The following is a 21022-nucleotide window of genomic DNA, read 5'->3' as shown; positions in this document are numbered from 1 at the left end:
AAAAAAAAAAAAAGTGTACTTTAGGTCCATGTCAGGACTGTCCATTTAGACCTAGTTAAAGAATTGAACATGAATAGACCATGATACAGTATGGCACTCTAAAAACATGTTTGATCTTGTTGATTAACTGGCGTGTCCATGTACACTCTCTACATAATGGTGTGTGTGTGTGTGTGTGTTTAGAGGTAATGTTTTCAGTGTTGTTTCAAATGAAAGTAATAACCAAGATAATCGAATTACCATTAGGTTATGATAAAATCAGTGGTTAATTTGAGCTGGGTCCTGCCGGAACATTCTAATAATAGCACATTCTAATAAAAGCGATCAGAGTTAATTTGAGTCGCCTCCTCTCTAATTCTCTCGTCTCACAAAAAACGTAATTTGAAAGCATAGATTTTCAGCACTCGCCTAATATTCTAAGAATTTATTCAGGTTGAGCCAGCCCAGTGTTATGGTTTGCGCAACATTGTAGCCTAGAGATCAACCCGTGGCTGTAGCTGCAGTGAGAGAGTGAGAGAGAAGCGTGCCTGTATCTCTCACAGAACTAGAATAAGATTCACTTTCTATGATCTCTCTCCACTCTGCTAGACATGAGCCTGCAACTCATCTCAACAGGGTTGCACTTCATTTATTTCCTCATAACCGCAGGAAAGGGGCTGCTGCAGCACCCCTGAACATTTTAAATACATTTGCGAAAGTTACAGAATTACTGCTGTCTGTTCAGAAAGAAATGAAATCATTCAGAATACTACACCAGGAGGAGGCATATTCATTTTGCCACAGACGATCAATAGCTTTTTTTCCTTCTTTTTTTTAATTGCCTAGCTGTGGATTGTGTGTAGCCCAATCAAAAGACATAGCCTACAGTCTGGAACACGCAGTAAATCTGTCAGTGAACAGCATGCAGCCAAAACAGGCATTGTGCAATATTTCTAATACAATAGAGGAAAAACACAGGTTGGAAAGCAAATGGCTCCTGCTGAAAAGAGAAGACTAGTCTGTCTGCTGTAGGCTACCAACATATTTTATTAACTTCCAAATAGGCCTATTAAGTGAACAGCATTGTTTTACAAAGTAAAACAAGACGAGATATGCTTTTGGCACGAGCGCATCGCCTAGGCTATTGATGGATTCAAGACTAGGTCATTTTTATTGAGCTCAGATTCTCAGTGTCTAAAGAGCCGGTCATTTCGATAATTTGTGCGCATTTAAAAAATATTCTACTAAAGACTCCAGTAATGTAAAATGACCTGGAATTGCATGAAATGCATTAATAAAAGGCCAAATTCTTCTCCGGACCTTAGGCTACAAAAATATTTCCCCATGTGTGCAACTAATGCAAGCGCCTCTACTCTACTGCTCTATTCCACTACGCAAATGCGATATGCATGCAATGCTTTATTATAAATGTGAATTACTTTTCATGCGTTCCAGTACCTCAGAGCCCCCCCAGGTTAACCCCCTCTCGTGCTCACATTTTGTTAAATGGTGCATTTCATTCAGTGACAGTATAATGAAATAAAATCCTAAAGTAGTTTTTGGAGGGAGGGAGGCAGCAAATCCTTTAACAAGTAATACTATTTGAATGGTCTACTGGCTCTGGAGCTTTTAATAGAGACAGGACAGTTGACAGTCTGTTCTTTGGTCTCAGGAAAAACATTAATAATGGGAGTAAAGCAAATAAAATGTGAGCCATGAAGTCTCAAACGGCGGGACAAACAGAGTAGAATTCTTCTTAATCTATACGCAATCTCTCCTGAATGACAGGCTAACCCTCTGCGGTGACTAACCCGACTGGGTCTTTCTGGATTCCCCCGTCACAACGTGAGGTTACTGGGCCAGATTAAAAGGACAGAGAGAAATCTCTTGTAGCTCTGATGCTTGCAGTTTTAGCCCTAGCATTTCAGATTACCCAGAGAGCCAACCAAACCACTCACAACATGCTGCCAGAGGCGCAACTTAACACTCACTAGGCCATACATTACGTTTTGCGACAGAGCCAGACCGCTGACTATTACCATGTTGAGTTGATAAGGTGTCAGTGCCATTCACCCCTATGACAGAGAGCTGCATGCGGTGTTGAGCCACACTAACTTGTTTTTCAACCGTGTTCTAGTTCTCAGTCATTAACTCCCCTAGTTGTGAGGGCAGATACTGACATGCCCCGACTCATTGAGTTATGCAAGTCTGATAGATGCATGATCTTAATTTGACCCCTACTGTCGCAGCAAAATAATCCTGCAGCAACAGGATTTGAACGTTAATCAATAATGTTGCTTTATCAGTGGTTAGGGTATTATCTGGTCAAAATTAGACAACATGACAAGTGCAACACTTAATATAACCGTGTGGTAGTGCATGTTCACTGAATTCATCTGCCTTTCCTGCGATAAGAAAATTCTCAGCTACAAAAGAGTGATCAAATTAAGATCTAACATCTGTATGGTACACATGCCTTTGGCGGAGGTAGAATCCTATGCCATCGGGAGGTAGACGAAATAGCTCTGAAAACGGATCTGTTATCCCTGAGCCCTCTAAACCACTCTGCATGTCGGATCCAGTGGAAAGCCAATAGAGAAATCTATCTGTCAAACTGGGAAAGTAAGAGCATAGATCAATGGCTCAAATGCAAAAACACTGATATGGTATATCAATGCTGGATGATTTCCAGCCTGGGTTATCCAAATGTAGCTACTACAATGGTGTCTAGGTGAGATGTTAGCTGGCCACATTGATAATTGTAATTTCGGAAACATGGTACTAGAATCTTGTGTAATTGCATCAGATGCTCGATTAAGTTCTGGGGGCAGATGTGTTGAAAAGACACTAGAACGAGGAGAAGCAGAGCGTCAGCTTCACCCCCCCCCCCCCCCCCTCTCTCTCTGAAGTTACAGTCAATGGGACAAATATCCCCTTTGGAAATTCGAAAGATGCGAACACCTTTGAAATTGTGATTTGTTTAAATGATCAGTGATGAAAAATCTAAACAAAGGTTCTCAGTTGTCACGTCCTACAATCGGTTGACAGACAGTACGATACCATTTATGTTGCGTGAGCCTGTCCGAGAGATTAACAGCGGTGTAGAAAAGTGTTTTTTCTATAAATCCATAAAGCCTACACCTTTTGTGTACAACCTCATGTGGTGATATAATTTCAGTCCTCCACAGCTAGATGAGTGAATGGATGAACAATCAATATCTGGGCTAATGCTCTCCATTTATTCACGAGTAGGTCCGTCTTAACATTAACTGTCACGGAGCTCTTACTAGGTCACCATGGTAACTCAGATGAACACAGATGTAATAGGACTTAATAGAGCTGAGCGCAATGAGTGTAACATTACTTCAAGTCTATAATCTAGACCTACTAATCACGTAGCGAGAAAACCAAGACTGAATCATTCTGCAAAATACCATCTGTGTATTAATCATGTAAGGCTATGCTATATACAGTAATCCCTAATTTACAGCAATATGTCAAATCAAAACAGAGCTGTGTTTAGTTTTACACTAGTTGCTCCGTGCTTTATTAATCCTTTATCTGAAGGAAGAGAGCGCTGGCATTCTTCTGCAAGTGAAACATCAAGGAACATGGCACGCTGGAGAAAATTACACAGGAAATTAACAGGGCCGCTGGGGATAGAGAAGGACAGGGAAGAAGCAGAATCTGCTGATAAAACTAGCCCTGTAAATTTATCTGCCATAAATCCAATAACACCATTCTTGTCCCTTTGTGAAATTATACACCGAATCCTCATAAAAATGACCAAAAGATTCATTTTAAATATTATTAATATAAAAAAGACGATTCTGTATGAAAAGGACGATGAAGCAAATGTTGTTTTTGTTTTTTTTAAGACTAAAAGGATGAGGTACTTACTTTCCAATGTTTTCAGGAAGAATCTGCAACGAAATGTCATTGATGGAAAGACAAGTTAAATTCTGGAGCTCTGAAAAACTCTCAGGCAATCTGGAAAAACAAGAGGCATTCAAATATACATCAGATCCTTGCGAGATGACAATAAATGGATGCAGATTCTTGAAAATCTATGGATCTGACTGTATTAATAGGCAATAAGGAAACATCCATAAAATATACTATAAAGCTGACATAGGCCAACTACTTTCCTCTGACAGGAAAGTGTCTGATCAACAGGAACTAACTTTCCATTTGATATATTATGGTTTTAAGCCTTTGTGATCTGATTCACTCCTACCTAAAAAATTGTCACCCAGAGATATATTTTTTACATTTTAGTCATTTATCCACAGTGACTTACAGGAGCAATTAGGGTTAAGTGCCTTGCTCAAGGGCACATTGACATATTTTTCACTTAGTCGGCTCAGGGATTCAAACCAGCAACTTTTCAATTACTGGCCAAAAGCTCTTAACTATTAGGCTACCTGCCGCCCACTCATATTTAACATGGTAACCCAGAGACAATCTCCGACACACAATGCTACTGTCAGTGTGGGAGAGTGAAAGTTTTATTTGTGGGTAGTAATGCCTGGCCACATTTCATTCCAAATCACAACGCTTAAACATGTTGTATCATCTGCAGGTCAGTCACAGAGTGCCAGCTATATATTCTCTTCCTGGGAACTGAGTAAAGCTTTCCAACAAGAACATCTAGGCCCTTCAAACTCAACTCTGAACCTTGAAGCCAGTTCCACTGCATTTCCCCATTGTTATCCTCTGATCAGGGATTGATTTAGACACCAGGTGGGTGCAATTCATTATCAGGTAGAACAGAAAACCAGCAGGCTCCGGATCTCGTAGGGTAATAGTTGAATACCCCTGATCTAGGCCATATGTACAGTACCAATGTGCAGCTAATCACACAGCCCAGTGCATGGCCAGTCCCAAACTGAACCATATGGCATTGTGGCTTTGCCTCCACTGGGGTGCAAATTAAACACAGACCTCACCATGAGACCAGAGGACGCTGGTGGAAGGCGCTATAGGGGGACTACAATGAGCCTGTCCTCCTATAGCTCTTCCCACCAGCCTCCTCTGCATGAGAGAGCTGACAGGAAAACTAGGGGGGAAAAAAATATCCCATACAATTATATTCATTAACTTAAATGACTAGTTCATGCTAATTGAACAATATTTTTGTTAAATGCTGTCAGAAGTTAAAGTTAAAGCAACAAATAAATGCTGTCTGAAGATGTACCTATATAAAAAAGTTATTCCATTTTCCTTCCAGTATAGTTCTTACTTACAACAGTCTGCTAGTGTTCAAACGATTCTTACTCTGTTGAAGTTGTCATGCAGTTCCTACATACAGCCTACTATAGTGCTACTACACCGCTGTAATGTCCGTCTTGTTATCCTTCCCATTCGCTAAACATTTATGGAGAAATGAATTCAAAGTTCAGTTACCTTGTTAATGGGTTTCCACTAAAGTCTGCTACTTGGAGAGCTTTACAGTAAGAAATGGTCTCTGGAATTTCTATGATGTCTATATGAGGGAGGAAAGAACTTCATGTTAGAAACATCTTGATCAACACCCTGTAAATGGTATTGAGAAACACACTAAACACTGGCATAAAATGAAGACCGGTTTTGTTAGCCAGGCCTGAGATTTCTTGGCCAAACTATAACGTGCCTCAGTCAAGATTACAACTTAGTTCAGAACGTCCATCCAACTAGGCATTCCACTTAAAGCTAGTGATCCAGACAATGTTAATAGATATCCATAAAGGAGAAACGTCTATTTAGAATCACCACAAAATGATTATGGTTGTGGTGGCAAACATAGAGAGCTGCATGTGAAACTGCCATTTGAACTTCTATAAATCAACATAATTAGCATTCTGGATTTTGTCCTACTGGGAAGCTCTGCGATGGCATCTCTCTTTGAGAAATGTTAACCCTTTGTCCAGAAGTTATGGGAGAAACCACACCAATGTGTCTCTGAAAATATGTTGGGTCTGTACAGTGAAGGGGATTGATAGCACTGAATGGTGGTTTGAGCTACTTCTATTGCTTGTCCGGCATTTATTGCATTTTCTAACAAAGAGCCTAGTCATAACTGAGGCATTATCAAAATAAGCAGGCAGTTTAAAATGTCTTCATTCATAGCACCAGTGGTCGAGTCAATGAGAGTTTAGGCCTGTTTGGTGGGGCTGAAAATCCCTCCAACCAAGTGTTTATAGTAGGGATGTGACAAATGTAAAAACATTCTTAACGTTTAAACTACCATTTATTGTTTAAACGATAAGAAAGAAAAAAAAATCTTCAAATTACATGAATTCACAATTCAGATATGGTCCTGCTTTTGACCGCCAGGTGGCAATGCAGTTCAATCAACCACAGACCTGGCTGGCTACCAGACGGTCGCCACTAGTTACCACAGCCACAAAGTCATAAAGCCCGCCTATTTCTACAATTTCTCTTCTTAAAATGTGGTTTTAAACGTAACCTTAACCACACCGCTACCCTTTTGGTTTGTTGTAGCGATGTATGACAGCGTGTTCATAGACGTCCAACAATCTGTTCTGCCACGTATGGTGTTTAAGAGCTTTGTAGGGCTATTTGCAGAGCAATCATTGTATAATTTATCCATCTGGGCCATCACGGTTTTTCAGCATGGCATCTTGTAATCTGGTTCTAGACATACCATTAGGGCAACATTGAAGCCGAAGTCATCTACCATAGACAAATGGCTGCATATCAACTGCAATCAGCGCTGCAATTCTGACTCCGTCCCTTATCTCACTGCTGCCAGCAACGGGTTGGGTTTCACGGTGCCTCCCATTCAGCATTGCACCTGTAGCTCAATTCCACCTTGCAAAGTTTGCATTTCACAACCTTCTCATTTAACTTCTCAAAGTATTGCCATACAGGACTTTGCTACTGTCGTTTCCGGTCTCACTCGCTGCCATTTTTTCAACTGTTAACGAGGATGACGTGCAGAGATCTTTATATTCATGGCAAATAATTTGAAAGATGCATATCTCCTCCTACTAACGTTACAACATTGTTGCATTAGGTGTATATTTAAAGGTGCAATACGCAGAAATCGAGCAGCCATTTCCTGGTTGCTAAAATTCGAACAGTTCTCTAAATTTCAATTTGTTGCAAAACAATCATCTAAACCAATTAAATATTTTTAATACCCCAAAATATTGTATTTTCAGCTGTTTGTATCTGGTGTACAAAACCGAAAGCAAAAGACGCAAAAACAAAACTTAAGACTGGAAGCATAGAAGTAGTGCACATAGAACATCTACTGCTTCTTAGACTTGCTTTCAATGAGAATAACAGATTTATAACTCACATTTCTATGTGAATTTAGTTGGGTCGCCCAAAAAGATACATATTGCAGTTTAATTTTTTTATTTTATTTAACCTGTTTGTTAGTGGTAGTTTTGATAACTGCACTGTGATTTTAACTTTGTATAAACATTTAAAAAAAAATTAAAACACTTTAGTTTTTCTTTTTTTATGTTAACAATCCCAATTTAGTTTAAACGTCACACCCCTAGTTTAGAGCAGTGGTTCTCTTCTCACCATTACGAGAGACATCAAGTTCTACCAGCTGCATGAAGTTGGCTATCTCTGGTGGAAGCCTATGGATCTCGTTGTCACTCAGGCCCAGCTTCCGTAGCTTTACCAGCTGAAAAAATGGCTGAAAAAGACAACACACATTAGATTAGCAGTAGGCCTACAGTTGACATGGACATAGGAAACATTCATTGTGAACAAACACGATACAACATGGTGATCAATAGCTTAGTCCCATCCTGAAAATGTGATGCAACAGTAGTATGTTGATAAAACAAAACATTTCCCAGATTGAACCAGATTAAAATGTTGAGTGAGTCTTACCATACTTGTCCACAAATCAACTCAGTAAATAAGTTTAAACCAGCAAAAAGTAAAGCAATTAGGCCTAAGAGTGGTGGTCAGTGGCCTGGGAAATATTGTTCAGTTCCTACCCAGTTCTCTGACGTAATCATCTATTCTTCTGGATGATGACCTACTTGGATGGTGCCTTATCCTGACACTGCCAGGCACCCCAAGTCAACATGCAATTTAACTGTCTCCGTTTCATAGATATAAAAATTACTCCCCAAAAGGACCTGCTTCAAAAACAGACAATTTCAAGAACACTATGTAAGATGGTTGGAAATGCTTCTAAATCAGAACAATGTCCTGCACACTGAACAATGTCCTGCACAAGTCTCATTATAGATCTCCACTACTAACTGAAAGCGATATCACAATCTTCATTGTCTTTTCACAGAAGTCGTGAGGGAATTATATATATAGCCCTCCACTTTAATTGAATTATGAATAATAGGCTACTGGTATAAAAAAAAAAATCTCAGATGAAGTAGGACTATTTTAAGGACAAGTAGTCTACTTTGATTGCAAACCCAAGGCAATCAGTGATGACGGTGAACTGGACTCCAATTAGCATTTAAGAGCACACTCAATCTAGGCTTCCACCTTTGACATATTCTACCTGCAATTAACTGCAAATGTATCCTAGACCTTCTACTGGTAAGTAAACCTACAGAAAAGTATGAGATTTAAGCACTTTAGGACAAAGAGAGTTAGCCTAGCGTAAAGGCTATTTAGGATAAATAACCTAACGTTTGAACGGTGGCAAAGTTGTGGGATAGGACTAACTTCAACCTACATGTATTGACCTGACTAGGCCTACTCAGAATGAATCAGTTAGACAATGACAAGCTAAAATGGAGACTAGAGACAATTAAACATGCTAATACACCAACAAGCTAAAATGGAGACGAGAGCCAATTTAATAAACAAGCTAATACGCCTACATGCCTTTCGTGTCGACTATGCTTGTGCTGTTCCCTGTTTGTTTTTTTTAAATGCTGTTGTTGTGTTTGTCGGGAATTTACATTTTCCTGTTCACAATACCGCATTCTTCTACGTCCACAACAAACCTAGCCTAATCAGAACTGGACTGAAAACAGGTATTCATGGGACGGAGACACAGACAGACACACCCAGACAAGACAGCCCTAGATGAAACTAACACAGGTTTCATCGCATGTTTGTCATGACCTGAAACTCATGGTTTCAACAACCTTATGACCAGACAGAGAGAGGAGCATACAAGCCTCTATTCTGTTCATTATAAATATAGACTAGGTCTTGGTCTGTTCTAATGTCCCAACAACAAGTTGAATCAGCCGTTCCAGAGTACAATGTCAGAAACAGGAACGGCAGGTTAGGCTTTCGTTCACCCCCCGCGGCACGCCCCCAACTCATCCAATAGGCTAGAAGTACTGCTGTACACACCTTTTCTATTCATATTACTGTCCATAAAAAACACACACATAACAAAAATATTAAACGCAACATGTAACAATTTCAAAGATTTTACAGAGTTAGTTCATTTAAGGAAATCAGTCAATTGACAAATTTATTAGGCCCAAATCTATGGATTTCACATGACTGGGCAGGGGTGCAGCCATGGGCGGGCATAGGCCCACCCACTTGGGAGCCAGGCCCACCCACTTGGGAGCCAGGCCCAGTCAATCAGAATTAGTTTTTCCCCATAAAAGGGCTTTATACTCCTCAACACCCATCCCCCCTCAGACGATCCCACAGGTGAAGAAACCGGATGCAGAGATCCATGGCTGGCGTGGTTACATGTGGTCTATGGTTGAGAGGCCAGTTGGACATCCCTCAAAACTAGAGACGTGGCATTGTGTTGTGTGACAAAACTCCACATTTTAGAGTGGCTTTTTAAATTGTCCACAGCACAAGATGCACCTGTGTAATGATCATGCTGTTCAATCTGCTTCTTGATATGCCACACCTGTCAAGTGGATGGATTATTTTGGCAAAAGAGAAATGCTCACGAACAGGGCTGTAAACAAATGTGTGCATAAAATGAAAGAAATAAGCTTTTTGTGCATTTTTTAATCTCAGCTCATGAAACATGGGACCAACACTTTACATGTTTCGTTTATATTTATATTTCAGACGGATATTGCTCATCCTGATATATCTTTATTTTGGGGATTTGTGTATTGTTAGGTAGGACTGCACTGTTGGGGTTAGGAACAAGCATTTCACTGCACCTGCGATAACATCTGCAAAATATGTGTACAGAACAAATAAAATTAGAATGATTTGATTTGCACCATGAAAACTGAAATAATAAACCGTTCCACTCAAGTCAATATTTGGGTTATCCTAGATTCAACTGAGGGGTATCCTAATGACTCCCACAAACTAAACTTTCAATTTGTCTCTATACCAGTTTCTTTACAAAAGGAAGAGCTCCTGTTTAAAAATAGAAAAATATCAACAAAAGAAAAATCTAGTAGACAACAGAGTTGAACTCCCCTCAGCTTGTACAGCATAGCAGGGTTAGAGTGATCTGTTAATTTGGTCTGTTTGAAATAGGCTATTTCATGATTTAAGCTATTCTTTAGAATGAAGTTCAGTGTCTATATTGTACCTTGCACAGAACATTACCCAACGCCAAAGGTATTAGCTTGAAAACTGAAAAAAAAACTAGCCTACAATTAACCTAGTTTAACCTAGGCATATTCCCTGTGGCCTAGCTCAAAGGTTCTCTAAACTAAACTGAACAAGCCTGATTAAGACCATTCAAAGTCATAGGTGCTCAAGGACGACTTGTTCAAACAGATGCCAAAATGAATTAACTTAACCTAACAAACTACCGGTACTGACTCTGTCTAGCCTATATAAAATGAGGGGCCCCAAGAGGTTAAACAAACCAAAATGGCTAGGGGTAAAGGGGTTTGTCAAACATTCCAAGCCATTTGACATGGTTACTTTCTACAACATCTTTCATAGTTTTCAAGGGGAAATTATTGCCTAGATCAGGGTTCCCAACTGGAGTCACCCCAAGTTCTGAGCGAAACAAATCTCACGTTTTTTGGGGAGTGGACATAAGACTAAAACACCTGTAAATCAGCTCAGTGATTTTCCTTTTGGAAATCTGTTCCAAAATATTCCCATGCATAAAAGAGATATGCGATTGTATACAAATGTAAGCAAGGTTTGAAATTATTATGTTTAAGTCAAATATCTATTTGGCCTTATTTTGGTCAATTAGCAGTCTACCATCCACTCCAAAAAATTATTAATACAATTTAAAAAATGTCCAGCGGCTAAATTGAGTTGATAATCCCTGCCCTAGATGAAGACATTACGGTGTGGTCTATGAGGACTAAAGGTGTCAGCATGTTTAAGTTTAGCTGCGGCTAGCTGAAGTATACCCGAAACAGAACGAGTGTTTTCGCATACTCTCTTAAAAGACCTTGTGCTTTTTTTTCTCGTTTTTCAAGCAAATAGTACTGTTTGACCATTTTGAGACACCAAAGCCAGAATACGCTTCCTCAAAATAGTCAGAATTAATCTTAGATACCACAAGACATCTGTCATTAATTATGAAGATTTTGCAGAGGAGATCTTAGATGTAAAATTGTGTGACTAAGATGTTTGGTGCAGTATTTCTCAAATGAAAAAAATGTGCATTAAAACGAGTCATCTCTCGTTGAATTACAAAATACTTAATTGAAGAATCCCTACAGTTGACCAATCACGAACGAAGGGGCGTAGACGTCAGCTTCCGAACTTCAGCTGACCTCGAGAAAAACTAGCGTGCCCGAACAGCCGAAAAAACCCTTACCAAATTCCAAAACTAAAAAAACCATCACAAAATCTAGTCATAATATGTGACCGACCGGCTCAATCTCATGTAGCAAAATTTGAAATTGTGTATTTTAGCTAGCTAAACAATGAACCATTAACTCAATGTTACTACCCTGCATGAATCTGAAGGTAGCTAACCAACCAGGTTCAATGTTAGCTAGCTAGCTAACATTAGACCCAGGGTTGACCAATGCTCTTCCTGGAGATCTACTGTCCTGTAGATTCAGTCCAACCCTAAATTAGCATATCTGATTCAGCTAGTTAAGGTATTGTTGTGCAGCTAAAATTAGTAGAATCAGGTGTGTTAAATTAGGGTTGGACTGAAAACCCACAGGACAGTAGATTTCCAGGAAGAGGGTTGGGCAGCCCTGCATTAGGCTATAACTGGCAATGAAAATGGCTCAGATACGAATAATATTACGATACAGATCACACTTGTAACGTTAGCTAACAAGCCAGCCAGTTAACTTTAGCTAGCGACGTAACAGTATGCTTTAACTTGAAATGAAAACGACTGACAAAATTAGAAATGTATTATAACTGAAATACATGGATGGATGCTACTCCGTCTCTGTCATGGATGCCATGGTTTCCCTTAGTTTGAAGATGTAATCCGGAGACAGGTATTTTCTCCAGCCTTCTGTGTTCTCTTTTCGAGAACATTGAATCTCCTTAGCTATCATACTCTAATTCCACTGATTTCAAAACTCGGACCACCAGAAAGTGGAGAGCAACACTGATAACTTTCAACAACAAAAAAGCTGCGTTAGAAAGGATTACCTACAAATACTACAGTTCGGATTGGTCTGCTAAATCCAAATTCATCTCTCGGCATGTCCAGCCCATCCATTATCTCAGCCAATCATGGCTAGCAGGAAGGTTCCTGACTTTTTCCATGGCTAAACCAACTAGGCTCATAATTTAACCATTTTATTCATATTTACAGATGGCATACACGTTTGTTAGTAATGCACATGAAAGTTCACATGTTCCAGAAGGCATTTGACAAAAAACTAATTTTGATCAAATAAAAAAAGTTTACGTTCAAATGGCTCTCCTGCAGTGGTGTAAGGTACTTACGTAAAATACTTTAAAGTACAACTTAAATAGTTTTCGGGTATCTGTCCTTTATTTATATTTTTGCAAATTTCACTTTTACTTCACTACATTCCTAAAGAAAATAATTTACTTTTTACTCCATTTCCCCTGACACCAAAAAGTAATCATTACATTGACAGGAAAATGGTCCAATTCACTCACTTATCAAGAGAACATCCCCGGTCATCCCTACTGCCTCTGATCTGGCGGACTCACTAAACACAAAATTCTTCTTTTGTAAAGTATGTCTGAGTGTTGGTGTGCCCCTGGCTATCCATTAAAAAAAAAATATATATTTTTTTTTTAAGTACTTTTGATACTTAAAAATATATATATTTTTTTTTTAAGTATACAAATTGTGCCGTCTGGTTTGCTTAATAAAACTAATTTGATACTTAAGTACATTTTTGCAATTCCATTTACTTTTGATACTTAACTATATTAAACCAAATACTTTTAGACTTTCCGCAACATCCGCACTGAGCTAAAGGGTAGAGCTGCCGCATTCAAGGAGCGGGACAATCTCGGAAGATTATAAGAAATCTCGCTATGCTCTCCGACAAACCATCAAAATAAGCAAAGCGTCAATACAGGCATAAGATTGAATTGTACTGCTCCGACGCTCGTCGGATGTGGCAGGGCTTGCAAACTATTACAGACTACAAAGGGAAGCACAGCTGCGAGCTGCCCAGTGACGCGAGCCTACCAGACGAGCTAAAATACTTCTACGCTCGCTTCGAGGCAAGCAACACTGAAGCATGCATGAGAGAATCAGCTGTTCCGGACGACTGTGTGATCACGCTTTCCGTAGCCGATGTGAGTAAGACCTTTAAAACAGGTCAACATTCACAAGGCCGCAGGGCCAGACGGATTACCAGGACGTGTACTCCGAGCATGCGCTGACCAACTGGCAAATGTCTTCACTGACAGTTTCGACCTGTCCCTGACTGTCTAATACCAACATGTTTCAAGCTGACCACCATAGTCCCTGTGCCCAAGAAAAATAAGGTAACCTACCTAAATGACTACCGACCCGTAGCACTCACGTCTGTAGCCATGAAGTGCTTTGAAAGGCTGGTCATGGCTCACAACACCATTATCCCAGAAACCCTAGACCCACTCCAATTTGTATACCGCCCCAACATATCCACAGATGATGCAATCTCTATTGCACTCCATACTGCCATTTCCCATCTGGACAAAAGGAACACCTATGTGAGAATGCTTATCATTGACTACAGCTCAGTGTTCAACACCATAGTGCCCTCAAAGCTCATCACTAAGCTAAAGGACCCTGGGACTAAACACCTCCCTCTGCAACTGGATACTGGACTTCCTGTCAGGCTGCCCCCAGGTGGTAAGGGTAGGTAACATCTGCCACGCTGATCCTCAACACTGGGACCCCACAGGGGTGCGTGGTCAGTCCCCTCCTGCACTCCCTGTTCACTCATGACTGCATGGCCAGGCACGACTCCAATACCATCATTAAGTTTGCTGACGACAACAGTGGTAGGCTTGATCACCGACATTCATGAGACAGCTTATAGGGAGGTCAGAGATCTGACCGTGTGGTACCAGGATAACAACCTCTCCCTCAATGTGATCAAGACAAAGGAGATGATTGTGGACTAGAGGAAAAGGAGGACCGAGCACGCCCCCATTCTCGTCAATGGGTGTCCACATCACCAACAAACTATCATGGTCCAAACACACCAAGACAGTTTTGAGGAAGGTACACCAAAGCCTATTCCCCCTCAGGAGGCTGAAAAGATTTGGTATGGGTCCTCAGATCCTGTACAGCCCAGTACATCACTGGGGCCAAGTGTCTTGCCATCCAGGACCTCTATACCAGGCGGTGTCAGAGGAAGGCCCTAAAAATTGTCAAAGACTCCAGCCACCCCAGTCATAGACTGTTCTTTCTGCTACCGCACGGCAAGCTGTACCGGAGTCTAGGTCCAAAACACTTCTAAACAGCTTCTACCCCCAAGCCATAAGACTTCTGAACATCTAATCAAATGGCTACCCAGACTATTTGCATTGTCCGCCCCCCCTCCTTTTATGCTGCTGCTACTTTGTTTATCATCTATCCATAGTCACTTTAACTTCACCTACTTGTACATATTACCTCAATTATCTAGACTAACCTGTGCCCCCGCACATTGACTCGGTACCCCTGTATATAGCCTCGTCACTTATTTTACTGCTGCTCTTTAATTATTTTTTACTGAACACTTATTTTTCTTAAAACTGCATTGTTGGTTAAGGGCTTGTAAGTAAGCATTTCACTGTAAAGTCTACACCTGTTGTATTCAGCGCATGTGACAAATAAAATTCATTTTAAAGTAGTATTTTACTGGGTGACTTTCACTTGAGTCATTTTCTATTAAGGTATCTTTACTTTTACACAAGTATGACAATTGAGTACTTTTTCCACCACTGCTCTCCTGTGAAGTAGTGATGCGCGACATACACCTTCCTGAAACAAGTCACATATGAATGAACTCTTTCGGCTTGGAAGCATGCAGATGCCTTAAGACTACTAATTTGATGCCTGTGTTGCTAAGTTGACAACACCTAGGCTAGCCTACATCTTAAAAGCTACAAATTGGATGAGAAGAACAGTTTTGATTAGGACTGGCTTTGGTATATTAGGCGAAGTTAGCACATCTGTAAATACTTAACATAAAGACAATGGCAATGAACTTCAAAGGTGATGCTAGGCCTAGAGCTTGACAGAACAAAGGAAGACTCATGTTGCGCCATAACACCCTGATACTGACTGCACCTTTGTTAACAACTTCCTTGTTTTCATGGCTCAATGTGAGGAAGAACAGACCTGCTGGCTGTCAGACATGACTAAGGCATCTTATCGCTCAACAAACTAGATGGCTGGTTCTTCTTATACTAGGCTCCTATGCCCTTTAGTCTACTGAGGTCAGACTAAATTCCACATTGGTGATTGGGACTTTTGACTAGCCTAGGCCACCCTATGCCAAATGTGTGGGAAAAAATGTAGAGGGGGTGGGGAAATAAAGCTATAGCCTATTAATTTGTCAAGTTTTCACCTCTTCAAATAAGCATTTCTGAAAATGTAATGAGGCATCTCTTTATAATCAAAATCCCAAACTACCAATTTCTACTGATATCTAGACCAGCCTAATGCAGAATGATCAACATCTCAGAAATGAGATGTGGTAGGCTAGTGCTGGAGTTAGGTGAACAGCTCCCTTTTTTTCTGGAGTTCCTACTATTTAGGCTAAGTGAAGATGTAAAAGTAAAATAGCCTAGGACAGGGCCGAGTTTGGGAAATGATAGCCTAGGCTATAGGCAACAGATATACTAACAGGACTTGGAGAGATCACTAGCTCTATTGACAATGGCACAGCTAGTTCTACAAGTTAGGCTAGCTAGGCTAGCCTGCAAGTATATGCAGTTATACATCCCTTGCTTGATTCCTCAATGAAAGGAACACCTGATATGTATCCTCAAAATCTAGGCTACTTCTTGTCCAATCATTCACACCTGACCATTTGCTATCCCCCCCAAAAATCTGAGATTTATTTAACCACTAATAAACTAACACAAATCTTCTGGCAATTGTAGTGCACCAAACGGTTCATTTCTCTGTAGACGAGTTCCTCGCCAACACTCATGAGAAAGTGATGGAAAAGAGGAAAAACCAGAAATGTGGCCAACTCACTCCCGTTTCATGTTTCCACAAGTTGATAAAAAGCCCAGTCTGCATTTTCTCTGCAATGACTCCTTTTCAAGAAGAAAATAAATGTATCACGGTATTATGTAGGCTATATAGAAAGCTATATGATTAACTTAATTAACTAAGCAAGTCAGTTAAGAACAAATTCTTATTTATAAATGACAGCCTACCCCGCCCAAACCCGGACGATGCTTGACCAATTGTGCGCCGCTCTATGGGACCCCAAATCACGGCCGGATGTGATACAGCCTGGATGATCCCAATTTTTCCTCAACTCATCTTGAAACAGACAGGCTATATTCTTCATGGTGTACCATTGTCACAACAACCCAATGGTGAACACACTCATACTATAGGCCTGTCTAGTGTTAAGGCAAGTGTTACATCACCTTGGTTGCAAATCTGATGAGACCACACAATGAGCAGAGCACAGTACAACAGTTACCTGGATAATCTATTCTGTTGGACTCAAGATGAGTTCATTTAGCTAGCCGAGATGGTATTAGTTGCATGTGAAGTAACACCAACAATGGTTGTGGTCCATCTTACTGCATGGAATGCAATGCAAGGGCGTAACCCTCTTCCCCTCCGACTCTCGGCACGAAGAAATGACATGCGAACTTAAAGAATGATGACTGGGATGAAAATGTATGTTTGCTGAAAACATTTTTTTCAATTAACTATTAAAGTTTGACAACCCTGTTTGTAAGCATTTAAATGATATCAAACTCAACCTTAATCATGGATGACTCATGGTATGGTGGTGTATGCAAAATGGGTCAACTTTGAGCACCTCTATCTCCTGAATGTTCTGGCACTGTGACCTGAATTGCAGGTCCAAAGTCACTGTCTGACCACTTTTACGATGTGCAAATATGTATGGGAGGTTACGATCAAATCAAAAGGGGTGCGGCCAAAAAGGTAAAAAAAAAAAAAAAAATGGAACAAGCCCTTTATCTTTCAAATACCAGTTCCATATAGTCTCTACACAGCCAGATAAATGTGTGAATCATGCTGATCTAAAAAAATGTTTTATGTAGCTAGGCTATTCAATGAAGACGTTCGTAGCCAACTAGTCATCCTCATAATAAAGATTAAATTACATGACAGTAGAAATTGTAACTTGTTGGAGCAGCAGAAGTGTTGGAGTTTGCAGAATGTCAAATAATAGCGCGCGCATCATTTCAAAACAGTCCCCAACATGGGAAATTAATACCACATGCGGTGTCCTCTGTCCAGGGTCTTGGCTAGAAGGGATCCAGCTTGTCATTTTAACGTCAGATTTGACTTTCCGTAGCAGGTTGGGATGTCACCCAGTAGGTTAGAATAATTAGGTTATGGTTAGCTCAACCGTAAACCAAAAAATATATACTTCTGATGTTAATTTGACAAAAGCTGTATCCCTTCTTGCCACTCGGGGGTCCGGAGCGGCGCAGCGGAATAAGGTATTGCATCTCAGTGCTAGAGGCGTCATTACAGACCCGGGTTCGATTCCAGGCTGTATCACAACCTGTCGTGATAGAGAGTCCCATGGGGCGGCGCAGAGTTGTCCGGGTTTGGCCGGATTAGGCCGTCATTGTAAATAAGTTGTTCTTAACTGACTTGCCTAATTAAATAATGGTTAAATTAATAACCTTTTTTTTTTTAAAGATCTCTGTCCGGTCCAGACGAATTGCAATATTGTATAATGATTATGTCCCCATGAATTGAAATCATGTACCCAAATCACCTGTTCCACGTAACCTGTATAAACGGTAGGTTATTTTCCATGGCATAAATAACTCGTCATTGATTACATTTAAATTTACAACTATTTTTTCCTGACATGACACCACGTAACATTACATCTCATCAGTGAACTATGCATAATACAGTTTTAGTTAAGCCAGCTAGCAAACACATTCTGCTTACCTTGGGCAAGTCGCGGAGTTGGTTAGCGTCCAGCAAAAGTTCCTCCAAACTCCGACTGTAGCGGTAGATCTCATCCGGGACGTACAACAGAGAGCAGTGCCGCTTATCGATCAATTCAACATGACGGTTGCACCGCCACAGAGGTATACAGTGAAACATCACCGGGTGATGGCAAAATCCGTTCTTAAAAAATATCCCGAAGACGTCCAGTTAAAGAAACGGAAGGCGCAACTGAATACGGCCACCTAGCTACTAGATTGCTTGCCGAACACTTTCTTGCAGTTGTTAGAACGAATTTCCAAAGCAAACATCTTAACCACCTCCCCCAGGCGTAAATAAATACCACTGGGCACCATGGAATAAAAACGGTGTCTAGCGCTCTCACATTCAATACTTTTGTAGGCTTGGTTTTTTATTCTTTACTCACGTCGCCTCTGGAATGTTAGTTTTTCTAATCGGCTCCCGAAAACGAACACATCTCTGTTTAGATAGGTCTCATTTCGTGTAGCCTACTGTTTTTGTTGTCCCAGAGTTATTTTCCCCTCAGACCAGTGGTGTACTCATTCGTCAGATTCTGTTGCCAAATGTTTCTTAAACGGAAGCAAACGGAACGACATGGGCGGGACTTACCTGAATTAGTCCAATAGAAACTATCGTTTAAGTTGCAAAACGTTTCTGCAACTGTTTGGACTAATGATTACACCCCTGTTTCTGACCCGGAACATTCACTCCCTCGTTTCAATCTGACGTCACCATTCCTAACTGCTCCTCCCTTTGTATTTCACTCACACCCTCTGGAAAAGTAGAAGCAAGAGGGAGGATCGCGATTGAATCAGTAGCCTTTCTTCAGTTGGCCTACTGTACCTCAGCTCAGTGTTATTTTAGCCTGAAATATCCTAGTTGTGTCTTTTATACTCTGTTCTTAATACAGTTTATTCTGGGAGTTATGCTCCCGAGTGGTGCAGTGGTCAAAGGCACTGGATCTCAGTGCAAGAGGCACCACTACAGTCCCTGGTTCGAATCCAGGCTGTGATTGGGAGTCCCATAGGGCAGCACACAATTGGCCCAGCATTGTCCGGGTTTGGTAGTCATTGTAAATAAGAATTTGTTCTTAACTGACTTGCCTAGTTGTTGGTTCAATTTAAATATACACACACTATAGAGTAGGTAACATACAAATGACACTGCTTTTTTTTTTTTGTAAGTCAAATATGAATCTGTCTTTACGGGCAGCTGTCAGAAATGTACATTTAAACCTGGGGTGCGTTCAGTTTGGTTCAACGTTTGCTACGTTGCATTAGTTTGTAGCCTACTGAACAACACTTTCCCCAAGAACAGTGCACACAGTTCAGCCTTTGAGGTAGGCCTGTTTTCTCCCGTTTGGCCTTATCAATATGGGTGTGACCATTAGATATCGCAAAACTCATACACAATCGCCCTCTGGGCCACCATAACCACGCAGTTCTTCACTGGTCGTTCAGTACCGGTTCCGTTGAATTAAAACGTTGAACACCGTTGTCGTACTGAATGCACCATTGATGTAGGTCTAGCCACCAAAAAGCAATGAATACAAATATAGAACCAATTTTCAAAATAGTGAGGGTGTACCGTCTGAACTCAAGTCATCACTTGCCTTTAACTCAGGATTAATCAGTCTTCACTTGATGAACATCTAGATCAGCGGGTCTCCACCCTGGGGTAACTCCACTAGTACCTGGCATACCCACAGATGGTACTTGGGAAGACTCATAAGAACATGGGCATTGTGGTAAGTTGATGGGATATTTTGGGTAGAGCCAAATGTGTTTGGAGTGTACAGCACATGGCCCTCTGTTGAATGCGTTTGACGTGTCTGCAGGTACATTCTTCCCTTGTACTTGATGAATAAGGGTCACTAATTAGTAAGGAACTCCGCTCTTAATTTCTAGGTATTAATTTAAAGGAAAAACCAAAAGCCAGCAGATACAAGGCCTTCATGGAATGAGTTTGACACCTGTGACCAGTAACCAAAAATGTTGAGAACCACTGCTCGATGGTGAAAAAAATATATTGTTGATAATATGGGCTTAACACTTGCATTTTCTTCTCTTATCCACTAAGAGGCACTAGAACATACTAAATGACAACACTAGCCCCCTGAAAATACCTGTATGCCTGTTATCTGCCAAAATAATGTAAACACTTGAGTAAATGAGGCATACAATGTATATTGAACGCAGGTAGTTCCACAAGGGTGTGGTTCCTGAATTAAGCAATTACCATGCTTAGGGTCATGTTTAAAATTGCTGGGCAGGCTATTAAAGTATTTTTGCTGCCATGGCTATGCCACCATCAGAAGACTATGCCCCCATCCACAGGGAACAAATGGTCACTGAAGGGTTTGATGAGCATGTAAACCATATGCCACAGGGAACAAATGGTCACTGAAGGGTTTGATGAGCATGTAAACCATATGCCATCGTCGTCTCGGTCACCAGATCTCAACCCAATTGAACACTTATGGGAGAATCTGAAGCTGGAGCCCGAGACAGCGTTTTCCACCATCAACAGAACACTTAATGGAATTTCTCACAGCAGAATGGTGTGGGATCCTTCCAATAGAGTCCCAGACACTAGCAG

The 21022-nt window shown here is 40.7% G+C and overlaps 1 protein-coding gene across 2 annotated transcripts in view; it reads right to left on the bottom strand.

Annotated features, from left to right (window-relative positions):
- The window catches only part of lrrc1 (leucine rich repeat containing 1), a 48830-nt gene extending 29854 nt beyond the window's left edge, over positions 1 to 18976 (bottom strand). Inside the window, exons 1-4 of one of the 2 annotated variants that reach the window (XM_071409136.1) lie at positions 18404 to 18976; positions 7519 to 7636; positions 5386 to 5464; positions 3880 to 3969 (exon numbers count right to left, since the gene is read on the bottom strand). In XM_071409136.1, the coding sequence (XP_071265237.1) occupies positions 3880 to 3969; positions 5386 to 5464; positions 7519 to 7636; positions 18404 to 18562 (446 nt within the window). In that variant the 5' untranslated portion in view covers positions 18563 to 18976. The remainder of the gene's footprint in view (positions 1 to 3879; positions 3970 to 5385; positions 5465 to 7518; positions 7637 to 18403) is intronic. The other variant, XM_071409137.1, reaches the window with a different exon arrangement.
- Between the last annotated feature and the right edge of the window lie 2046 nt (positions 18977 to 21022).

This window comes from Salvelinus alpinus, chromosome 7 (genome assembly GCF_045679555.1).
Source record: "Salvelinus alpinus chromosome 7, SLU_Salpinus.1, whole genome shotgun sequence".
In the NCBI taxonomy this organism is placed as follows: Eukaryota; Metazoa; Chordata; class Actinopteri; order Salmoniformes; family Salmonidae; genus Salvelinus; species Salvelinus alpinus.
Note: the sequence above shows the minus strand (reverse complement) of the source record. Positions and strands in the feature narration are given on the sequence as shown.